The sequence below is a fragment of the Mycotypha africana genome (assembly GCF_025528875.1).
Source record: "Mycotypha africana strain NRRL 2978 chromosome Unknown BDF20scaffold_5, whole genome shotgun sequence".
Lineage (NCBI taxonomy): Eukaryota > Fungi > Mucoromycota > Mucoromycetes > Mucorales > Mycotyphaceae > Mycotypha > Mycotypha africana.
The window spans coordinates 1,861,614-1,884,040 of NW_026515729.1; the positions used below are offsets into that span (position 1 = coordinate 1,861,614).

Below are 22,427 nucleotides of genomic sequence, written 5' to 3' on the forward strand. Positions count from 1 at the left end.
TATTTCGCCACGCAAAACAATATGTTCCGACCTAACGCTCTCCTCAATGCTGCCAAAAAGGCTGCTACTCTCAGAACTGTCATGCCGATGACCAGTGCTACCACCAGCAGGTTGACCGTACCTTTGAGTTACCGTTTCTATTCCAGTGGAGGACATGCAGATATTGAAGCGCGTGTTATGGATATTTTACATGGATTCGATAAAATTGATGCTCAAAAGGTACATAGGAAGGGATGGCATCGAAAGAAAGACTTGTGTATATTATGTCACCAAAGGCAGTGGGGGACAATTTATTCATTTTTTTTTCCCTCCATTGTAGCTTAATGTTGATGCTCATTTCGTCAACGATCTCGGTCTCGATAGTTTAGATACAGTGGAAGTGATCATGGCCATTGAAGAAGATTTCTCGATAGAAATTCCTGATAATGAAGCTGATGAAATTAAATCTGTTAGACAAGCTATCGACTATATTAGTAAGCGTGGTGATGCTCATTAGGAGGAAGGACATTGTGAATTCTTTTTTGAGACTCTATTATTGTACACACTCTCTCACTTTACTCTCCATATGTACATAAACATGTATATATACACCCAATCTTACCTAGATACTCTCCATCTGCAAGAGTGAAGAGGAAAAATAAAAAATAGAAAAGTGTATATTAGTTTCTATTTCAATGGCAAACTAGTTGAGTAGTAACCAAACCATTTTAGACTTTCCAAGTATTCAAATTATATTCAGATATCGCCACTTAGTGTAGCTGTCATGTTTGCACAGATTCAAATGCAACACATCTCTGGATTATGGCAGATAAAGTGACTATGGGAACGCACCTTAGAAGAATAGTAATGTATAGTAATGGGGTCGTAAATATCGGGCTGTATTTGGGGAATCTGTTATGGAATGATATCATGGATAGTTTTAAGCGATACATAACAGAGGCGAAGAGCAATTATTAAACAACGCTCAAACATAGGAAGTATTTTCTTTAGTTCAAATCAAATGATGGAGTCGTATGTTCCTCGCAATTTCCATCCGACTTAAAGCTTAAAATCAGACTGTTCCTCTCAAATAGCTCAAAGTTAACCTCATCCTCATACTTATCAGCTTGACTTGATTTTTGGTCTTGTTCTCTTCAGGGCCTTGAAGGGCTAAAGTCATCCATTGGACCGATAATATATATTTTATAGGAGGTTAGGAAAAGGGGGGGGGGTGTGCTTCTGTTATCTACGAAGCAAAACTTCTGCCATAAGAATTTAAGAACTATCCAGGTTTAGTTCAACTTTCTGCCCAATAAAGTTTGGAGCCCTGCTCAAATATCAAAAGAAAAAAAAAAGCTTATCTAACTCTTTCTTTTCGTGTTTTATCATTTTAACATTTACAAGGCATGACTTTTGAAAAAAACCTTCAACAAGAACATCAACTTCATTTTGATACACTTCAGTTACATGCTGGGCAGACTCCTGATTCAGCTACCAATGCTCGTGCTGTACCTATCTATGCATCTACTTCTTTTGTATTCAATAATACTGACCATGGAGCCGACCTTTTTGCTCTTCGGGGGGAAGGCAATATTTATACTAGGTATATATAAATATGTACTTTGCATTGGTATGAACTCTTATGGATATTAAATTGCATGCAGAATTGGAAACCCTACCAATGCAGTGTTTGAGAAACGTATAGCAGCTTTAGAAGGCGGTGCAGCAGCTACAGTTCTGTCTTCAGGTAAGCACACACACACACACACACACACACACACACACACATCTAAAGTATAACATTTTGGGATGATGATCGATACTTGGGTATTTATTGTTAATTTTTTTTTTTTTTTTTTTCGTATCCTATCCTATAAAATGCAGGTCAGGCTGCTCAATTTCTCACTATTACAACTATCTGTAGAGCAGGCGATAACATTGTTTCCAGCACCAATATTTACGGTGGAACGTACAACCAATTCAAGGTCTATTTACCTAGATTGGGCATCGAGACGAAATTTGTGGATAGTCATGATCCTGAAGCCTTCCGCAAAGCGATTGATGAAAACACAAAATTGATTTATGTGGAGAGCATTGGGAATCCTCAATTTAGTGTTCCTGATTTTCATGCCTTGGCAAAAATTGCAAAAGAGGCAGGTATACCTTTTGTGGTGGACAAGTAAGATATCGAAACGGCAATGTCGCCATCAGGAAAGAAAGTTGATCATAAGCTGTGTTGCACAATATTTAGTACTTTTGGAGCCGGAGGTTACATTGTTCGACCTATCGACCATGGCGCAGATATCGTTGTTCATTCTGCTACAAAATGGATCGGTGGACATGGCACCACCATTGCTGGTGTTGGTAATAAAAGTCTTTTTTTCTTTCATGATGGAATGCACAATAGATGACATAACGCTGACAACTGTAGAACTCTACATGGTATAGTGATTGACGCTGGCAAATTCAACTGGAATAATGGCAAGTTCCCGGAATTTACTGAGCCTTCACCAGGCTACCACGGAATGAAATTCTGGGATACGTTTGGAAAGTTATCCTTTATTACGCGTTTGATAACGGAATCATTGAGAGACGTTGGTGCCTGTCAGAATCCATTTGGTTCATTCCTTTTACTTCAAGGTAACATTCCTGCTGCTATGGGCAAACTGAATCACTCGTGAATCAGTAAGAGTTTAACAAACGTACTCATCCTCTCTTTGATGACCCTCCTCCAGGCTTGGAGACGTTATCTCTAAGAGTCCAACGTCATGTGGAAAATGCACTCGCTTTGGCGGAATGGTTAGAGGCACATGATAGTGTGAATTGGGTATCTTATCCTGGACTTAAAAGCCACGCACACCATGAGATGGCCAAAAAGTACCTTAGGAATGGCTTTGGCGGTGTTTTATGTTTCGGCGTAAAAGGATCACTCAAGGTAAAGTTGGAAGGTGTAGTAAACAGCGATGAGGACCTTACAAGACTAAGACACATGATACTTTTCTATTATAATACAGACGTTTATCGAATCATTGCGATTGGCTTCTCATTTGGCTAACGTAGGTGACGCGAAAACGCTTGTGATTGCTCCTGCATTGACCACGCATCAACAATTGAGTGACGAGGAGCAGGTCTCAGCCGGCGTATCGAAAGACATGATCCGCGTGTCTGTTGGTATTGAGTAAGTGATTGGTAAAATGCACTTGTAGTGTGCTAAAAGTTGGCACTCATTGACGTTTTTTTGATGTCTTGCAGGCATATTGATGATATCAAATGGGACTTTAACCAAGCGCTTGAAAAAGCAAACAAAGCATAGATTCGTCGGTAAATAGACCCAATGGATTCATTGAATCCTACTATGATGCAATAAAAGTGGGTTTTGGTATCCTTTCGTTATCTACAGAAAAATTCCCTTTTTATTGCTACCGACCGATATGGGTAGATACAATCTCTGTCATACTCTAGCATGGATAAGATTTTTTTTCCCAGCTTCTGAACCTCGATCGTCGTGCAGGTGGGGTCATCAATAGGACTCATTTGTAAAAGTAAGAATGCTTTCATGAGAATAGCACTGGTTCGTGTTCGCTCCTGTTTCCTATACTTCCATGCCAAACCTACTAGGATAAAAATAATGCCTTTATTGTGTATAAAAGGGATCATGGATTCAAAAAAAAAGAAAAAAAATAAAATAAAGAGGCTGAGGTAGATGCGCAACGGCAGGACAAACTAACCTTTTTTTTATTTTGGCCCAACAAGAACCTTAATCTCTTTTTTCTTTTTGTTGCCTCAGAGACAGTTAACCGTTTCCGCTAGGTTGAAAGGCGCCTTTCCTATTTCTAACAATGGAGCCTTGGATGTGATGGCAACTGAATCCGTTTTTGTGATTTAAAAAAATATAGACAACACTTTCTGATGATCGAAAACCGTATTGTCGCCCATTGTCAACGTCTGCTTCCTAAACTTTTCTATGTTGTAGTTTTGCCAATACGAATGCTCATCAATGAACTCAAGCTGTCGTTTATCGTTTTCCATACGGGCGAAAATTGCTAATGAGTACGATAGGTGAATACGTTGCAGCCCTCACTATAACTCTGTCAACAGCCAATGACCATCCTCAGCAAGATTGATCTATGTAATTTCTTCCCTATTCTAGCTTGAAAAAGTATCACAATCCAGTTTTGATAAAGTATATAGAGTCTGCATATCTACGGTAACTTCAACATACTGTTCAGTTCAAAACCTGGTCATTTTCCAAGTGGCCTTTGGAAAGCGTCACTGCCTTGAGCTGCCAAAACCCGTTGTAAAATAAAATCGACAGCGTTTCTCCCCCAAAAAATTTTTAGTATCGATGTAAGAAGGAGGGTCATATGATATGTTGTGTATAAACTTTCGTTCCAAGTCAATGTGAGTAACCCGTTCCTGTTCCAATAACAACACATGCATAAACTGATTGGATTGAAAGATTACAGAACTTCATATGAAATTTGGCTTTCCAAGGGCGTCACCTAAATTTTTAAATTCAAGACCGTCAATAGCGGGACCTGAATAAAAAAAACCAAATACGCCACTTAAATAGAGTCGCAGAACAGCAAATTTTCTTACCTTCATTTCTCTTTACCCCTTTTCTTATTCTATTGCTGCTTTTCTTATTCTATTGCTGATCTGAACATCGTTTTAACAATTGCAATGCTTGAAATCAAAAAACCTCCAACTAATAAAGAACCCAACGCGCTTACCAAAATGATGGACAATTCTGAAAAACACCATATTCTTGAGGACCTTTTAAGAAATAAAACACTTAACAACGTCCATGGACAACCAGAAGCTGAAGAGGCCAACGATGGCGCCGGTGATCTTTCTTCTGATATGTTAGAAGCTGTGGATGCCAACCATGACGCTGGAGATGCTCCTTCTGATGCTGATACGGTTGAATATAACCACGAAGATGTTCCTTCTGATGCTGATACGGTGGAATATAACCACGAAGATGTTCCTTCTACTGCTGCTACAGTAGAAGTTAACCACGAAGATGTTTTTTCTGCTGCTGAGACAGTAGCACATGATGGCGAAGATGCTGCTTCTGATGCTGATACAGTAGAGTATGAGTCCGAAGTTCCTTTTGCTACTGATACGGTAGAACATGATGGCAAAGATGCTCCTTTATCTTATCCTACAGGTCCTCCTTTACCCAATGCCTACTCTCATCCTGAAGGTCCTCCTTTCGACAAGTCCAAATTATTAAATGCCTGGATGGTGCATCGCCCCATCGGTCCCGGCTTGGTAAACGGTGACAACACGTGTTTCATGAATTCTGTATTAGCGTCCTTAACCTATACACCAGCACTCACGCAATATTTACTTGCAACCAACCATTATGACACTTGTAGCGCCAAAGGATTCTGTGCTCTTTGTGCCCTGCAAAAACATGTCCATCGGTGCTTCAGAGATCCTATGAGTTACCAACCAGGAGCTGCTTTTTACCCTAAAGAGTTTGCGGAAAACTTGACATGTAAGATCCGTTAATTATCACATTTTTTTCCCACCGATGTTTACTTAAGCAACACCCCCTTTTTTTTTTTTAACCCCTATGAACAGCTATTAACAGCCAATTGACTCTGGGCCGCCAAGAAGACGCTCATGAATTTTACATGCATTTACTCTCTTCGATCCAAAAGGCATCCGTTCATGGCTTGGGGTAAGCAAATCAGTTGTAACATCTAAACAAAAAAAAAAAAAAGCAACTAATTAACTAAGCCACCCCCTTTTTGCAAATCAATGCATGAATTTTTCCTTTTTTTTTTTTTTTTTTTTTTTTTTTTTTTTAGAAAATTACCTCCCCACATTGTGAACACTGATTTTATCTATCAAGTCTTTGGTGGCAAACTACAATCTCAGGTCAAATGTTGTAGCTGTCAAGGAACTTCCAACACTTACCAAGATTATTTAGATCTAAGTGTTGACTTGAATTTTTCTCTCCACTTGAGACAAACTCTTGCAGACTTTATCAGACCGGAGGTCCTTGGTGAAGACCCCTTAAACAGATACAAATGTCCTTCGTAAATATTCTAAACCTTATTTTGTTTTCTCCCGCGTGCACCAATGAACTGCCTTCAATTAACCATGTGTTTGGTTTGCTTTTGTTATAGATGTAACCAAGAGACCCAGGCGGAAAAGCGAATGACTATTTCTGAACTTCCCCTCATGTTAACGGTGCATTTGAAACGTTTCGCGTATGACCTCAAGCGGCAAAAGATGATCAAACTCAATCAGCGTATTGGCTTTGATGAGGTTTTGGATATGGCGCCCTATGTTTGCAAGGAAAAGAAGATCGAAGAAGCCAAGTATGAGCTCTATGCGGTGTTGGTGCATTCGGGTCCACGTTGTGATTATGGTCACTACTATACTTATGTCAAATCTTCCAATGACGACGGATGGTATTGCATGGATGATGATATCGTCCGTCCTGCTTCTCAAGAGGAAATGAAGACCTCTAAAGCGTACATGCTATTCTACCGTCAACACACTCTTGTGCCATCTGCTGAACCACCTGTGGCAGATCCTGCATCTCTTCCTCATGGCAAGAAACGGTCCGTGGATACGCTGTTGGAGGATGAACAAGAAGAAGTAACGTCCAACAAGAAACAGAAGCAAGCATCTGCAGGGGCTTCATCAGGTAAAACAACAATGAGACCGCCCTCTCCTCCACAGGGCAAAAAGCGACCCCTGGATGATCAACCAGAAGATGATCAAGAACCTCCTACAGTCCCGTCACTCAAGAGACTCAAGACAAATGTTGGCCCCCTTCTTCCGCCAGATCAAGAGGATCCAGCACCTCCTAAAGGTCTTCCTTCACTCAAGAGACAAATGTGCCAAGTTGGATCCCTTTTTGCGACTTCACCCGAAGTCCCGGCCTCTTTACCCAACAACGCCGGCTCGCCCAGTGGGCCACTTATTCCGGTTCTACCAAAATACGATGTACCTGTACGCAAATTCAAGAAAACTATCCCATCCAAGTCCTGTCTCAAACGTACGACCTCTCCCAAGGACGGAGCCGATACCGAGCAGAAGCAAGATCGACATGTCCAATTTAATCCTGTTATTGATTACCAAGACTTTTCTGATTGCAATTGGATCATTAACCGTCCTGAGGACTTGGAAGAGTCTGACTCCCTTACTCCTGAAGACCTTGGCTGGATAGAAGGACCTCAAGGCTGGATGCCCATAGATCAAGTACTCATAACCTGCGTAAACAAAGCCGTTCAAACAGACCTGGTGGAAAAAAGACAAAACCGTTGCAAGCGCTTGAAAAGAATAGAAAGAACCTGTCGCGCTCGAGTGGAAAGAAGAAGAAAACGCTTTGAAAGAATAGAAAAAACCCATCGTGATCGAGGACAAACGAGAAGAAGACGCATGGAAAAACGAAATACGGGTTGGATTGAGAAATCCATCGAGGACTATGAACCACCTAAAGACTAACCGTACACACGCATTGCTAATACTTTTTTATATATATCCCTAACAAAAACATTCCTACTTGTACACTTTCCTAACTTTTTTAACAAAAAAACCAAAAAAAAACCGTTGTTCTACTTGAGGGTCATTAAGAAAAAAAAAAAAACAGGTAAAAAAAAAAAAGGAATCGTAAAAATCCCTTTTTTGTTACAAAAATCATTTTAAAACTTTCATCTCCCCAAAAGTAGAATAACCGTTTTGTCATAATGCTTCTCTTTTACAATAAACTTTTTTAAACTTTTACTAGCGATTCTTGCGTTTAAAAATGGTATTCTCATTCGTTTGCTTTAGAGGGAGTCAGAGAGATTGATAAGCATGTCCAACAGAAGAGGAAGAAGAAAAAGAAGAAGAGGAAGAACCATGCATGATCGGAAAACCCTCTTCATCATTTTTATGGTGATGGCTCGTTGTTGCATCAGTAGCAGTAGAAGGAGATGAAGTAGTAGGAAGAGGAGCCAAAGTATATATAGTAACGCCTATAATGACTAAAATATAGGCTATTGGGTATAATGTGGGCATCTACAACAAATCAAAAAAGAAGAAATAAGTCTCAGATTTGTCCACAAGGAGATATTAAAGTTAGCACGCTACCTCTGCATCTAAGAAGACTAGACCAGCGATTAAAGAATAGAAATTGCTTGTGATCAAACTCATGCTCAAAAACGTTGCACCTGCCATACGACACATAGTTGGTACTAGTGAATACATACAAAACAAGCATAGGACGTAAGCTGAAATCAATAAAACTGTTTCAATAAAGAAAATGTCAGTCTTTTTTGCTTTTTCATTCTGGCTTTTCCTTTTTTTGCAAATAAATACCAATCGGCCATGTCCATTGAATTCGGACGATGTAGCCAAATTCAAAGTAGACACTACATTTCAAATAGATAGCTTGTCAATGACATCAGAAAAAGAATGACCACATAACGTTTTGTGCACAAGAGCTCTTACGCTTGTAAACCGCAAAGAATAGATCCCCACAAGCCTGCTTGGCCCAGGAATTCAGTAGTTGAGTAGTGTTGTACTAAATGCTCCTCAGTTACATTACTGACCGCATACAAGGTTGCACTGCACAACTTTTTTTGCAAGTGTTTTTTTTTTTTTTTTCACAGATTAACAAAACTTCCGAATGGGGATATCACATTTTTACAGCAAAAATCAAACTTACTCCGACAAGATCACCTATCCAATGATGATTATCTATAACGATATAAATACAATTAAGAAAAATCACACATTCACAAATGCAATGACAACTGACTCGGCTTTTTACCAGTAGGACTCGTTCCAACTTGAGTAGGATGGATGGTATCAGAATACACAAGTACAATCAAGCCTATCATGCACAGTACAGCACTCTGAATATGAGTTTTACTATAGTGTGCATGCAGGAAATAAGTTGACAGTAACATGATGCAAGGCGTTGTCCAGGCCGATAACAACAAAACAGACAATAATGATGTATTTTTGAAGGCTAATACAACTAATACATTTGCTGGCATACATTATATTCATATCAGAAGTTGAGATACACATGAAGCATTATCAGCTGTTTTTTTCCCTCTTTTTTGACAAACCTTGAACATCAGCAACAGAAAAGCCCAAAACTAGTTTACAAAAAAAAAAAACCCCATTCAGTGAGCCCTATGAAAAGTACAATTCAACCTTCGATAGATCGTTTTGCACACTTTACAACGCCATTGAATCTTCATACTCCTCGTTGAGTTTCCGTTGGGTTGCCGATGTCCGTAGATCAGACGGTAGACAATGGCCAACAATAAATAATTGCAAAAATTCTGTGTAAAGGGTATATTGATGGAATAATGTTTCCATAAGGCTGATGAGACTGAACTGGTTCCTGTAATACACAACGATAATAATTGTCCTAAACAAATAGCCAACACATTTCTGCTGCTACTTTTTTGCATAATAATTTTTATTCTTTTGCAACACAAAAAGCAAAGGAAAAAAAAAAAAAAAAAAAAAAAAAAGAGATAGAGCCTTAAAAAAAAAAAGGGGAATATAAAGACGCTATCCAATCAACTGTGGAAATGAATAAATAGGCTGGCTTTTGAAAAAACTCTTCATTGCGATAAAAAGTATTTCTTGATTTGCGGTTGAATCTGTGCCGTCGTTCCAATGGTCAAAACCTTGCCCTTCTCATTCCTATAGAATAAGTATTGCCGACCGTCCATCAGTCGCTGAAAGACCGGGTTGTTGTCTCTCTTGATGCCAAAGATCGCATCATTGTAGTCTACAGGATCGCCATAGTATTGCTCATGTCCTTCTGCATCTCTGATAATGACAGAGCGTCGAGGCTTATTTCTGATGAAGAGGGTACAGTTGGGTCCTAACATGGTGTGGAATTTTCTACCTTTCTTCTTCTGGCTGCTTTCCGGATGATTGAAAAAGAGAGGTTGCTGCGTTTGCGCTTGCAATGAAGAAGAGGACGATGGTACGTCGATTTTAGTATAGGCAGCCCCAGTGACAAGAGGCGATGATGTGGTTGGCTTATATTTGTTGTGCTTATCCTTTTTCTTGCTAGTTTTTAATGATGAAGGTGCATTGGCTTCTGCTGCTGCTGATTTATTACTTGAACTCTTACACGTGGATGAAAAAGAAGTGGTGGTTGTTGTTGTTGTGGATGTACTCTTCTTCATACTGTCATGGTTTGCTGTTGTGCTGCTCGATATGTTTTTATCGTCCACTTTGCTATTTTTGCTATTGTCTCTCCCATCTGCAGTTAGGCTATCTTTCTTCTTTTTCTTTTCGCTTTTTATTGTTTCTTCAACACGTGCTTTTTTCACTTTACTGGTATCCATGTCCCTGTCTTTGGCGTCTTCGTCAGCTGTAGCAGTTCTCTTTAATGGCAATGTGGGCATCGTTGCCGCATCCTCTTCATTTTTATCTCTTAACAGGTCTTGCAAATGGGAAGGTAATGACTGCAACTTACGCCTCTGATACTCTTCTGGTAAATCATTCAATTCTGCCAACTGCAATGTCAACACACATTTGATTTCCTCTTGCTGTTTCTTCTTTAACTCGTTGAATGCTTCTCTGTATTTTCTCCTGAGCACCTTGTTTTCAATTCGCATCTTCTTTCTTGTCTTCTTTTCCATACCCATCTTTCTCTTTAGTTTTGACGTTTCACTATCCATGGTAGCATCATCCTCTGGGTCTTCCACATCAACGAAAATATCTTCGTTGATCTCATCGACATCCATGGTATCCTCCGTGACGTTACTGCTGCTACTGTGATTACTATGATCATTCGTGTCCACGTCACCGGTGTGTGTTGGCAGTGAACTGGCAGGGTTGCTTTCTACTGCTGTAGCACAACTGATCGTCTCCTTGATATCTGTTAATAACAACTCCAAAGCAGTCGTTCCCAATAGAATGTCTGAATAGCATACTGGCTCAGATTCTGGTATTTTTTCTGCAGTCTCGGCAAACGCTTCGTTGAACTTGGCCCAATCCTGAGCATGTTTTGATTCTAAACGTATCAACTGTAATTCATGTTGCATTTCTTTTTTATGATAAAGTCTTCTTGGATCTTTTGTGATGGCGGGTGGGGTATCAGCATCAAAAAACAATTCATTGTTGCTAATTAGGGAATCAAAAAATTTGACAACTTAGTTGACTAGGATAGATGCATTCATCTCACTCTATTTTACACGAATGACTGGGCATATTTACTCGATATCATCTTCCAGGAATATACAGAAAAGGTCGCTAGAGATATTGTCTAGAGTCATAGGATATGCGTTTCAAGGTAGGCTTCCGAGTTGAATTGCTATTGATTCTGTAATGCTGTAGCTGCTATGAGTCTGGGAGTGATAAAGACAAATGACCCAAGACAGGATCGATGCGAGATGTGTATTCGTTAAAAACAAAAAAAAACAAGGTGAAAGATGACAAAAGAGGGCTCTTCAAAAAAAAAAAAAAAACTTGAAATTTCTGTCAAGTCACGAAATTTAAGGGAACCCCTTTTTTATTGTTTTATGCAGAATGCACTATTTTTTTTTTATTTTTTTTTTTTTTTTTTTTTTTTCGTGCAACTATGTGCTTAGGTTGTAGAAAAAATAAAAAGGTATATGTAAGAATTTATTTAAATATTAAAAAAAAATAGTTTATCTTGTTCAAGAGGATATCATAGCCATCATTATCAATAAATTATCATTCCATCCCTTATGAGGGCTCATTATTTCTGACCTTTTCCTTTCTTAATAAGCCATTGCAATGTGATATCGATATTGACTTGGTTCTTTGCTGAAATAGAATAACAGGATACTTCACGATTTGTAATTGACTTCAAATGCCTATCAGAATGATATATAGGTTAAGATCATGAAAGCTGTTTAACTTTTGTCCTTACAAAAAAAAAAAAAAAACCAATCATACAAAACTTCAATCAATTCTTCCGCTCTTAATGCTTCAGGCAAATCGTTCTTGTTACCCAAAACAAGAACAGGAATATTGGCCAATTGTGGTTTCTCTAATAGGTTTTTTAACTCTGTACAGGCTGCCTGTAACTTGGAACGATCTGCAGCATCTACAACAAAACTGAGACAAGGCATGACGTTGGCAATGAGTAAGCTAGACTTATCATTGACCTTTTCGCTCAGTAACCTACACTATAGCATTCACGCCTCGACAATATCTTTCCCACATGCTTCTAAAACGTGGTTGACCGCCTATATCCCATAATTTCATCGTAACATTCCCTTTTGTCATCTTTCTCATATTGAAACCGACTGTTGGAATAGCATCCTCAATGAACTGTCCTGACTAGATGAAAGTTAGCATCTCCCTTGTCGACCCCATTGCTTTACTTTTTTTTTTTTCCATTTTTGCTTCATCAAACGAGGGTTCATCATTTTTCTTTTATACTTTACTGCTATGACGTTTACAAGTGTTGTCTTGCCACTGTTTTGAAGCCCCACCAACGTCAACTCCATTTCAGTCTAAACAAAACAATGAGCTTCGTTAGGCCATGTTCTACTGGCGTCTGTAGAAAGCGTAATGTTCGGGCTACTTTAAAGAATAAACTTCTCAACCAATCTATGAACCACTGAATGATACCAGACATTTGCTTTTTATTGTTAAAGGATTCAACAGAAAGGAAACAAAAAGCATAGGAAACTTTATCTTTTTTAGTTGTTTTTGAATTAAAGAGCGAATTTCAGTCGAAGTTTGAAAAATCAAAGCAGCAGCACATACAACCCCACTGATGTTGATGGGTAACACCATAAAGGAGAATGAATTGCAAAAAAGGTATGCAAATATAACTGCATTGTCGTATTGGTTGCCGTCCATTTTAATATTCATTACCCTTCAACTCAAGCATATCAATATTTGTTTGAAATCTCTATGTTGGTCTGTTCTATTTATTGGAAAATGTGTTTCAATAGGGCAAGTCTCTTAGAAATTAACTCTTTCATAAGTAGTAGAAATGGTGTGGTATCATCTTTAAAAAAAGATTCCGTACTTATAAAATATGGCTATGGATAAAGACCAAATAGTATCGATCCCCATCCATTGGTAGGGCAAACCTGGTTTTTTTTTGGGTTTTTTTTTTGGTTTTTTTTTTTTTTTTTTTACTTATATAATGGGTGGTTCGAAGGTCGGTTGAGAGGAGGAAAGGATGGTTCTGGTATGGCTTTTGTAAAATTCTCTGGCAGATGGCGTATGAAAGGATGATTTAGTTGGCAAAGCACCGAAAACACATCCAAAATACACACAGCGTCAATGGCCGCATAAATACACTGTGCTTCTGACAGAGGTCGCTGTTCCCAATTGCTTAATTGTTGTTTTTTAGATAGATTGGCATCTAAAAATGAGTAAACGACACCATTCAAGCCTCCTATGATGGACTCTCCTTTCATAGTTTTCAAATTTTTCAAATCCATCATGGAGGTGACGCTCCAATGCGTCGACGAGGGTATAGAATTGTGTAATTTGGAAAAGTCGCCAGTAAAGTCAAACGCCAATTTAAGTATTTCTGCGTCTTCAAACAACAGCTTCAATATGATCTCTGTCCATCCCAACAACTGGACATTCTCTGATGCATACATCGTTTTCAAATCCAGCAGAAAGACGTAATCATCAATATCCGAAGCAATTTGCATTAACGCCGTCTTGTCGTCACCATTTTTCGAAGCAAAAGCCGGTATCCATTCTGTATCCAATCCGCATACATTTGAAACCGACAGGATATCCTTCATCAACATCAGCGTTTCACGTGAATTCACAAGCACTCGTTTGATGCGTGGCGGCAGTTCATAGTAACGCGATGCTTGAAGGCGAGGCGCTTTTCGACTCATAAACGAAGACTTATGCTTCGACATTTGCTCACCTTTCACAACACCCAGGAGGCGCTTCTCTAATGGCAATGTATTATAGAGACAATAAAAATCCTGCTGGTCATAGCGCGATGCAAAGTAAGGCGCTGCTACTGTATCGCCTGTATCCACCAATTCTTTAATGCACAATTTGGCTATCACCGGGTTTTCCTGGCATATCAAATCGAGCAGGCCATTGAAATTCTCACTGGAAGAGATAGAATCGTCCTCCTCCTCTGACTGTTGGACGGATCTTTGCGCCAATATGTAACGTAAACAAGCATATTTACCAGATAACGTAATGAAGTAATAGTCTTTATCGGCTACTTCCTGGGGTATAGCAAGATCTCTAAGCACTTTATTTCCACAATTGGCAATCTCTTTTTGAAATTTACGTTCTTTGAGTCTTAATAAGGGTGTTGTCGTGTCACCTCCATCTCGTAGGTCAGTGAAATGTTCTTCAGGAACAATGCCGAGACGACCTGCAAAGTTGAATCGAAGTTGCTTGTTGATGTACGAGAGCAGTTGCTTCTGTAATTCAGGATGGCCAGCATAGAGGGTATGTAGATGCTTGCCGTAACCACCGGTAAGAAACGAATTAGCTGTTGTATCAGGTGGGTAATGTGAGAAGAGGTTGAGTTTGCGAATGGTTGCCACTGCTTCGTCATAAAAAGCATGCTGCATTAACGTTTGCGCCAACTTGACTCCTTCTTCTTCAAAAGCACATCCACGAGAGGCAATGGAAGGAATTTTAAACACTTCTAGCGCATAATAGACTATAATGGGTGAAGGAAGAGAGGTAGTCATCTGAAGCAGCCGTTCTTGATGCGTTCGTGTCAATGAAATTTGTTCTATGATGTTGTCCGATACTCCCAACAATTGGCCAATAGTGATGACTTCCTCGTCCGAGTCAGAGACTTCCAAATCTACGTCTATATCTGTATCAGTATCGTTGTGTTCCTCTTTCTCTTCTGCGGCCATGGATGGCTCATGTTCCATAGGTAAGGAATCGGCAGATGCTTCTTGTTTCGCATCATTAGGGAACAATAACAAGTTCGTATCACTGCAGTCATCATCGTTCAGCAAGCTTTGCTCCTCTTGATCATCGTCCTCATCATCAAAACTAATCAAATCAATGGTTGGCTCTAGCGGCTGTGTGGGTGGTTGTGTTTCTTCAAATGATATCAAATCGATTTCTTTGGGTATCTGTGCCTTTTTGTCTTTTTCTTCTCGTTTCTTCTTCCCATCATTGTCCTCTTCTCGCTTTTTATCAGGTTGTAGCTTCAGATCCAGTCGTCTATCTAAAGCCATATTTAAATACATATGTATAGCTTGACATAAAACAGTACATAGCTGTTTTCTGAATTTATGCTGCATATTCTTCTTCGCTTCAGCGTGGTGACTGAGATATTCAAGAGCATCCTATATTATTTTTCAATGCGCCCGAGTATATTTTTTTTTTTTATGAGATGCAAATCTGACGAGTAAAATGTAGTACGAATACTCACCAAAATGAAGTCGCAAGGATCTTTGCAATAGTGAAGCTTATTCTTCAAACGTATCTCGATAAACGAAGCTTGGGTTTCGATTTCACGAATACGGCTGAAAACTTCGGCGTTTTTATAAACACTCACTAAGCGAGTAATCAACAAAAGTGAATTATTGGCTATACAAAGCATTTTCAATTCAATATCGCTGATGTATTGTAAACTGAGGGTAGGGGATTTTGAGCGGTTGGAAGGTAGGGTTGAAGACAAGACTGGCTGAGACAGTTTGGCCGGTAGGAATACGGGTGAAGATGGATTTAGAACGATCGAATTGCTCGATTTGGGTCGATAGGGTCCGAGAAGGGGAGGGTTCGTTCCTGAAGTGGGTACAGGCGTCGAAATCCTTATAGGCGTGCTTTGTGGTAATTGAAATAGCAAATTTTTCGGTGGGGAAGGCGAGGGCGGTGTGGAGGGTTGCTTTTGTGTTGCTGGAGAGGTTCTTCTCGCGAATGATTGTTGCCTCACATGCTTTTGCGCTATTCGTAAAGGAGCAGCAGTATCTACATCATGAATAGCGTTAGTCTCTTCAATCTCTGCTATGGCTCGATCATCGTTGTGATGATCGCTATGGAGATAGGTCTGTTGCTTCGGACGAGTTGGATGGATTTGCGTATGACTAGTCGCCTCTGACCTTTCGGCCGATGATATCAATCGATCAAGATTATCAGTATTTTGATCTGCATTCTGTTCTACTGACGTGAAAACCCATTCCTCTTCCGAAGAATCAGATTCAGAATCGTCCCCGAGAATCGTCATTGAGAACTGTAAAATATTTATCAAGAGGAAAATGGAAAGGGGAGCGCCAAAAAACCTAATAAAATCAAAAAGTGCCGCGCATGAAAGTTTGAAACCGCCATTTTATTTCCTTTTTCTCGCACAAGCTAATACCAATCACATACAATTTTAGTCTGTCACGTTACAAATAATAGCAATACAAAGTTAAGGAGGTTGGGGGTGGGGGGAGAGAGGTTTTGTCTACAAATATGGATTATTGTCAACGAAGTTTGAAGCCGTTGAGTAAGATAATGTATATAGCAATATAAATAAACCAGGAACTGAAGTAATTAAGAACATAGACGGAGAGAAGTAATAGATTCAGAATTGCTTAACGCAAATTATAGGCCTCAGAAATTCGCCTCAAAGCACGAACCTGCGCTGCTCTGTCCCCACTTGCTGGTACGCTACTAGCTAACAATGAATATACCAATTGTACCAAACCATGTTCATCCTCAGAAGGTAACTCAATATGCCGTCTTTTCGCGAAACTTGTATTCGCTTGTAAAATACCTTTGATTTGTCGTAAGCATTTTTGGAAGACTTGCGCATTCTGAAAGCTTTCCCTCTGTGAAGCAGCACCCAGGCGGTAGGTATCAATTTGTTGGCAAAGGTCAGCCATATTCGAATTAGCACGATTCATTTGAATTTGTGCCATAACCGCCTTCTATAAATCAAAGGTTATGAAATCAAAAACAATGCCCCTTATACCATCCTGTTACTACTTCGAAATAGGCTTTCCCAACTTACCATCATGCCTTCAGGATCTTGCGGCGATATAGGAGTCTTGCCTCCATTCTTATTTTGTCCTGTTAATTCAATCAAGATTTCTGATGTGGGCACTCCTAATTCATGCAGCAAAATTTGTGCGTCTGGTGATAATTTTTCTTTTGATTGAATTTCATGTAGGAAGCCCATAGACATAAAGACGTCTACGGCTATTTTACTTGACTCTGTCGATAGAACTTCACGATACAAAGTACGTCTACCAGATATCAAATGGGTGGCAATCCACTGTGTCAACAAAGGCACGACACTACGAGGTAACATAGGTACTGCTTCTAAAGCCGATAGAGAACATGATGTAATCCAATAAGCATCCACTGTAGGGTATACTAATGACGCCAAAAAGATCATTCGTTCGTAACGCACAGGATCATTCTCCATATTGACCAGTAATTCTAGTCGCTTCATGCCGCCCTTCTTGGTATCCTCATCTTCTGTGAAACGAATGAATTTCTTGGCTAAATAACGATCAATAACTGTCTTGAACTTATCTTCTAGATTCCACAGCAATACAAATTCTTTTTCCAGCAGTTGTAATAAGAAACGGAATCGGTCTTTGAATTCTTCTAGAAGCACATCGTCTTCCAAGAATGACAAATAGACAACAGCAAAAAACGCATCAAGCAAAAAGATATCGACCATTTGATTGGCATAGTATGATAGCGTCATGACGTTATCAGCATGATCATTGACACGAATATTGGTGTTATCGTCATTTATGTAATCTTTAGTACCATTGGATCCTTCAATAATAATGTTCTTGGCCTCGTCAAGTAATTTGAAGCTAGTCAAAATGATGGTATCGAGGTCCTCTCCGTCTTGCCATTCAACAGTATATCCATAGTACTGAATAATTTCGCTTTTCATCCATTCCATCAAGTCTTTTATTTTACCTATACATACACCATGGGTAGCACGGCCATATAAAATAATAGCAGATATCATAGAGATAGGGGAGACGACGAGAGCTTTACGTTGTGATTCGTGAATGCGCCTTGTAATCTCTATCACTAATTCATCTTCGTATGTGTTCGTTACAGAGGACCTACAAAACAAAGTTGTTATTAAACTTGTACTGATGGTTAAATAGAAACAAGCCCCTTACCCTTCGTCAGATAGCATTTGCCGACTAACCTCTTCTGCCACATCTTGAACGCTAATCAAAGAACCAACACCGAATGTGATATGACCGCCTTTCTTTTTAATCAAATCCGATGCAATACCACCCTGAGACTCAGATAATAATGTCTTGCGACGATCTTTGGCTTCACTTGGGCGCATCAGAGTAATAGTCGAGGACCGTTGAGGAATGGTAGATAAGGGCGAAGACGGTGGGGAAGACATACTTGAAACAAGTGAAGGACGGGATGACATAGTGCCGCTTCTATCTACAGAAGAAACTTTAGCAGTGGACATAGGTCGAGATTCAAGTACTTGATCAATTAAATAGGACAATTCAGGCACATTCTCATAAGTGATATTGAGAGGCACAAATACAACATCTTTATGAACTTTGCGCTGTGAAAAGTATTGACGTTGCTGATGTTCTTTTGAAGCTGTACTCTCCATACTTAAAGTTGAGGATGCACTGTCTGTAGTCACAGCTGAAGAAGGGGATTCTGGTGGTGACGTTATCTCTGCCGAGACAATTCTAGAGAATGTATTTCCAATCGTAGCGGCACCACTACTATAATTAGATGATGATACTCTGGACGATGAAGAAGAGCCTTGGTTAGTTTGTAAGGTTGCCTCGATAATCATGTCGACAAATCCGTCTGGATAAGCCTCCTGGTATTTGCCAGTCCGCGATCGTGATCTTTCTAAACAAAAACTCAAAGCGCCATGTTCCCTCAATAGTACTTGTGTATATGCTGCTGTTACTGCTGAATTCAAGGGTGAACGCTTCGTCCTATCTCTTTTAATATAGTAAGCGCCAGCTAATCGGTATACATCAGAAATAGGTCCCATATGTACCAATACTTCATCGCATGCTAATGCAGGGACAGGTAAACGATAACGAATAGCGAGGTACCATACTAACAGAGGATCTAATATGGATTTAGAAACAGGAACATAGACTACACGTTTGCCCATAGTAGCTTGTCGTATCATACGTAACTGATCTTTTGAAATACGAACATGATCAAACATATTATCTAAGAGGGAGCGAAGGAAAGAACCTGTGAACCAAACAAATGCAAGCTGGGTACGTTCACTCATACGCATTAAAATTTTGATGGCTTCATTAACAGCAGTTTGTTTTGAGACACCGGCCTTTTGAGTAATGTGGGTAATAGCTTGATTGACCCGTTTATCATTCAAAACAATCACTTTGACAGACTCATCCGAACTACCTACTTTGCGTCGCCATCTTCCCAAGGCCATTGTAATGGTACGGTGACTACTATGTTCTTTCATACCGCTACTGTTTTCTTGATATTGAAGTATATCATCATCTTGACAGTAATCATCAAGAGCATCGTCCAAGTCCGTTAACCAAACACTATCTTTTTTCTTTTGTTGAACTGCAGCTCTCATTTCAGCAGTAGCAATATGAGGATGTTGCAAAAGAAATTTGACATGCTGGACCATGCGGTTGGTTCGTTGAGTTACTTGATCCTGCGAAAAAATGATACTATTCACTTGACGAGCAATGACTTGTTGGTAATAATCTGCCTCTTCTTCATCAACACCTTCAATGACAGGCTGTATGCTGCAATTCCAGCCGGAAACAGGTGTGGGGATGCGAGTATGACTGATTTCCTGACATACAAAGTAGTGTATACCGTAACTAGCGTTGAGAAAGTAGCTAACCCAAAACTGATGGTCAGCGTCCTCTGGAACAAGCAAGTTGGGGTCAAATGTATCATTAGCTTCCAAACATGATCGAAAATCACAGAACCTCAATGCCATGTTCAGGTACATTATGTTACTGATACCCTCTGGTGAGCTGCCTTTGTTAGTGGTCGAAATCACATCATTTGCATCGAAGAAAGTACCGGAAGCGTTACAATAAATAGTGTCCTTCATTATAAAAGTAGATTTACTTGCTTTATCCAAAGTTCGACTCATTCGATGAGAATTACGATTGCTGTTTACTGTTCGATTTTGTTGCTGCGTTATAAGTGACTTTCTCTTAATGGAATTATCATGAGAATTCCCTGAATAGTATCCGCGTAAAGACGTCATAACAGTACGTGCCCTCGAAAGGCCAACTCCTGCGGCTGCTACTGCTGTAATTGCTGTTTCATTTATCAAGGAACTCCTAGGAGAAGGCGTATCTATGGACAGTGGCGAAGTCGTAAAGTATGATTTAGCTGGTAATAAAGTAACATTGGTGGCTTTCATCCAGTACTGGCGTATGGAATTATAGGCCATTTGCCAACTAACAGGGCGTTTATCAGCATTCGAGACATGGTATATCACGGGTATAGTACATTGTTGTGGTGGTAATACGTTCTTTGAGCTGTTGGAATAAAGTTGAAAGCTACGTCTATTGCTTGCTACGCTTGAGGTTCTTTTATGGCGTGAGGTAGCTGAAGGACGTTTAGAAGCTGCATATTCTGATGGTAGCATAGTGAATTGTCTACTTTCGCTATTATTGGTTGCAGCAGACAATACAGTTGCTACATTTGTCGAAGTGGCGGATGTTTGTGATGGTATTGGTTTGGGTGTGGTATAAGCGCCTTGAGCAGTATTGGGATTTATAATAGTAGCAGCACTACATATCATCAAACGTGCCACATAGTCCACTGGTACAACATCAGCCACTGTGTGACCCGAGCTAGCCGGTATTACTTTATTATCTCCTTTGCCCATCAACAAGATTATCCCATTCAGACCGTTGACACCATCGGCCTAATTTCGTAGGAAGCATCTTTTAGTCCGCATTGCATTAAAAAAATGAAGCTTTACTAATAAATGCTCTTACCCAACCAATCAATGGCTCCTGTACACTAGGGCCGACTGAACTCAATCTCAATATCGCTATCGGAATCTGTTCCATTCCAACTTCTTTATTCCGTATCACTTGATCCACCAACACATGTTCTGTTAGAGATTTAGCGAATAGATAAGAATTTTTGTACATGTTATTCGATCCATATTTTCGTTGCTGCTGCATAACTTGCTGAATGACTTCTGACTGGGGATTCATACATTCACCTAAGAGTTCCATTACTGAAGGCTGCTGCTCATTCTCAATTGTTGTGAATTCTGGTAAAGGATATAAATAGTTTTCACTGCTATTTTTGAATTGCGGTTGAAGAATCGATAGGTGAAGGAAAGCTAATATTGTCCATTGCTGGTTTTTCTTAAGGAAGTTATAGAGCTGTAGAGTACCATAAGTATTTGTCTTGACAGTTTGGTGAATTGACTCTGCGCCATCCATACTACCAGCACAATGAAAAACAATCATATTTTGCTGCCCTGAGTGTTCTGATATTAGCTGTATATCCGTATCTGACAGTCCAATATTACTTTCGGTCAATTCGCAATAAAATGGATACACTCTTCTATCAACAAAATCATCGAATTCGGCTGCTCCGATGGACCTACGTAAAGTGGTGAAAGCCTTGAAATAAGCAATTTCAGTTAAATTCTTCTATCTCAGTCGAGTCTTGCTTAGCCAATGCTTACTTTATTTGATAAAATGTCTTCATAAAACCTCCCTCTGGCTGTTAGCCTTTGTCTACTGTGTTGCTGGGTAAAAAGCAAGTATATTTTATCAACAGAATCATGCAGTGACTGAATCAGTTTCCATAAAACAGCCTTGCCGATAAATCCAGTTGCACCTGTGATCAAAATACTCTTCCCATGATAGAATGATCGAATGGCAGTATCTGCAGTGTCTGGTGAATCAAGTTTCTCTTTACTACACCAAGCTTTATTGCTCTGCTCTTCTGTTAAAAGATCCTGCTCTTTCGTTCCATCGCTTTCCTTACAAGTGTTTTTACTGTTTTCTTTTTTGTATTCTAAATCAATCGCTTCATCAACATTCAGCTGGTTTTGTTTTTGATGATGGACATCCTCTGAATCAATAGTGCCAAATGAGCCAGCTTTCTGTTGCTTCTCAAGTTGTTTGGCAAACTCAAATATGGTGGGTGATTCTGGAGTAACAGATCCACTAGGTACTTGACAATCTTCAACCTTCAATTCTGGGGTTATTATGGAAATGGTGGGTACAGCCGTCGAAGAGTCTGCCATATCAGTTATAAAATGTAAGAATTCGAGGAATAAGTGTATTAGCGCTGATTATGTACTGTCCTATAATCTTGACTAGGTTGTGCAAAAAAGGTTTAAAATTGAAAAAGGACGAGAGGCAGAGCGAGACGGCTAACTATCATTTTATGATTAACCCACGTGTGTAACTGAGGTAATTAGTTCCTGAATATCTGATTTTGAAATGATTATTCTTGCATCTTATCATAAGATTATTCAAGTATTATAAATACTTGAAATTTTGGTTTTAACAGCTATTGAATGAAAGACA

At 39.5% G+C, this 22,427-nt stretch overlaps 10 protein-coding genes across 10 annotated transcripts; 3 read left to right on the top strand and 7 right to left on the bottom strand.

The window, feature by feature from the left end:
• Positions 1-21: 21 nt before the first annotated feature.
• BDF20DRAFT_819763 (acyl carrier protein-like protein) lies at positions 22-496 on the top strand (the record flags this gene model as incomplete). Its single annotated transcript, XM_053077481.1, has 2 exons — positions 22-219; positions 320-496. 2 exons carry the CDS (start codon positions 22-24, stop codon positions 494-496), a joined length of 375 nt encoding a protein of 124 aa, XP_052936674.1.
• Positions 497-1,385: 889 nt separating this feature from the next.
• On the top strand, positions 1,386-3,292 carry BDF20DRAFT_819792 (Cys/Met metabolism PLP-dependent enzyme-domain-containing protein; the record flags this gene model as incomplete). The annotated part of the gene is made up of 8 exons (XM_053077485.1): positions 1,386-1,582; positions 1,644-1,726; positions 1,864-2,158; positions 2,231-2,343; positions 2,428-2,619; positions 2,715-2,914; positions 2,994-3,157; positions 3,232-3,292. The coding sequence occupies 8 exons, from the start codon at positions 1,386-1,388 to the stop codon at positions 3,290-3,292; spliced, it is 1,305 nt and encodes a 434-aa protein (XP_052936675.1).
• Positions 3,293-4,662: 1,370 nt separating this feature from the next.
• On the top strand, positions 4,663-7,452 carry BDF20DRAFT_835706 (uncharacterized protein; the record flags this gene model as incomplete). The annotated part of the gene is made up of 4 exons (XM_053078870.1): positions 4,663-5,485; positions 5,572-5,671; positions 5,802-6,032; positions 6,123-7,452. The coding sequence occupies 4 exons, from the start codon at positions 4,663-4,665 to the stop codon at positions 7,450-7,452; spliced, it is 2,484 nt and encodes an 827-aa protein (XP_052936676.1).
• Positions 7,453-7,611: 159 nt separating this feature from the next.
• Positions 7,612-8,316, bottom strand: BDF20DRAFT_527915 (uncharacterized protein). Its single transcript, XM_053075671.1, has 2 exons — positions 8,080-8,316; positions 7,612-8,007 (listed from the first exon to the last, which is right to left on the bottom strand). Exons 1-2 carry the CDS (start codon positions 8,194-8,196, stop codon positions 7,786-7,788), a joined length of 339 nt encoding a protein of 112 aa, XP_052936677.1. The 5' UTR covers positions 8,197-8,316; the 3' UTR covers positions 7,612-7,785.
• Positions 8,212-8,556, bottom strand: BDF20DRAFT_974881 (solute carrier family 35 member SLC35F1/F2/F6; the record flags this gene model as incomplete). Its single annotated transcript, XM_053085065.1, has 2 exons — positions 8,212-8,360; positions 8,440-8,556. Coding segments are annotated over 2 exons (205 nt in total), but the record flags the coding sequence as incomplete, so codon positions are not given.
• On the bottom strand, positions 8,386-9,416 carry BDF20DRAFT_940813 (solute carrier family 35 member SLC35F1/F2/F6; the record flags this gene model as incomplete). Its single annotated transcript, XM_053084789.1, has 3 exons — positions 8,386-8,983; positions 9,066-9,095; positions 9,203-9,416. 3 exons carry the CDS (start codon positions 9,414-9,416, stop codon positions 8,727-8,729), a joined length of 501 nt encoding a protein of 166 aa, XP_052936679.1. The 3' UTR covers positions 8,386-8,726.
• Positions 9,417-9,455: 39 nt separating this feature from the next.
• On the bottom strand, positions 9,456-11,443 carry BDF20DRAFT_871349 (uncharacterized protein). Its single transcript, XM_053081099.1, has one exon. The coding sequence runs from the start codon at positions 11,010-11,012 to the stop codon at positions 9,573-9,575; it is 1,440 nt and encodes a 479-aa protein (XP_052936680.1). The 5' UTR covers positions 11,013-11,443; the 3' UTR covers positions 9,456-9,572.
• Positions 11,444-11,516: 73 nt separating this feature from the next.
• On the bottom strand, positions 11,517-12,609 carry BDF20DRAFT_871352 (ADP-ribosylation factor-like protein 8B). Its single transcript, XM_053081100.1, has 5 exons — positions 12,524-12,609; positions 12,384-12,452; positions 12,122-12,276; positions 11,890-12,051; positions 11,517-11,807 (listed from the first exon to the last, which is right to left on the bottom strand). The coding sequence occupies exons 1-5, from the start codon at positions 12,575-12,577 to the stop codon at positions 11,690-11,692; spliced, it is 558 nt and encodes a 185-aa protein (XP_052936681.1). The 5' UTR covers positions 12,578-12,609; the 3' UTR covers positions 11,517-11,689.
• A 476-nt stretch (positions 12,610-13,085) lies between these two features.
• BDF20DRAFT_913253 (uncharacterized protein) lies at positions 13,086-16,132 on the bottom strand (the record flags this gene model as incomplete). The annotated part of the gene is made up of 2 exons (XM_053084045.1): positions 13,086-15,251; positions 15,338-16,132. The coding sequence occupies 2 exons, from the start codon at positions 16,130-16,132 to the stop codon at positions 13,086-13,088; spliced, it is 2,961 nt and encodes a 986-aa protein (XP_052936682.1).
• A 90-nt stretch (positions 16,133-16,222) lies between these two features.
• Positions 16,223-22,273, bottom strand: BDF20DRAFT_974886 (male sterility protein-domain-containing protein). The gene is made up of 5 exons (XM_053085066.1): positions 21,575-22,273; positions 20,868-21,509; positions 18,042-20,794; positions 16,901-17,981; positions 16,223-16,817 (listed from the first exon to the last, which is right to left on the bottom strand). The coding sequence occupies exons 1-5, from the start codon at positions 22,139-22,141 to the stop codon at positions 16,482-16,484; spliced, it is 5,379 nt and encodes a 1,792-aa protein (XP_052936683.1). The 5' UTR covers positions 22,142-22,273; the 3' UTR covers positions 16,223-16,481.
• Between the last annotated feature and the right edge of the window lie 154 nt (positions 22,274-22,427).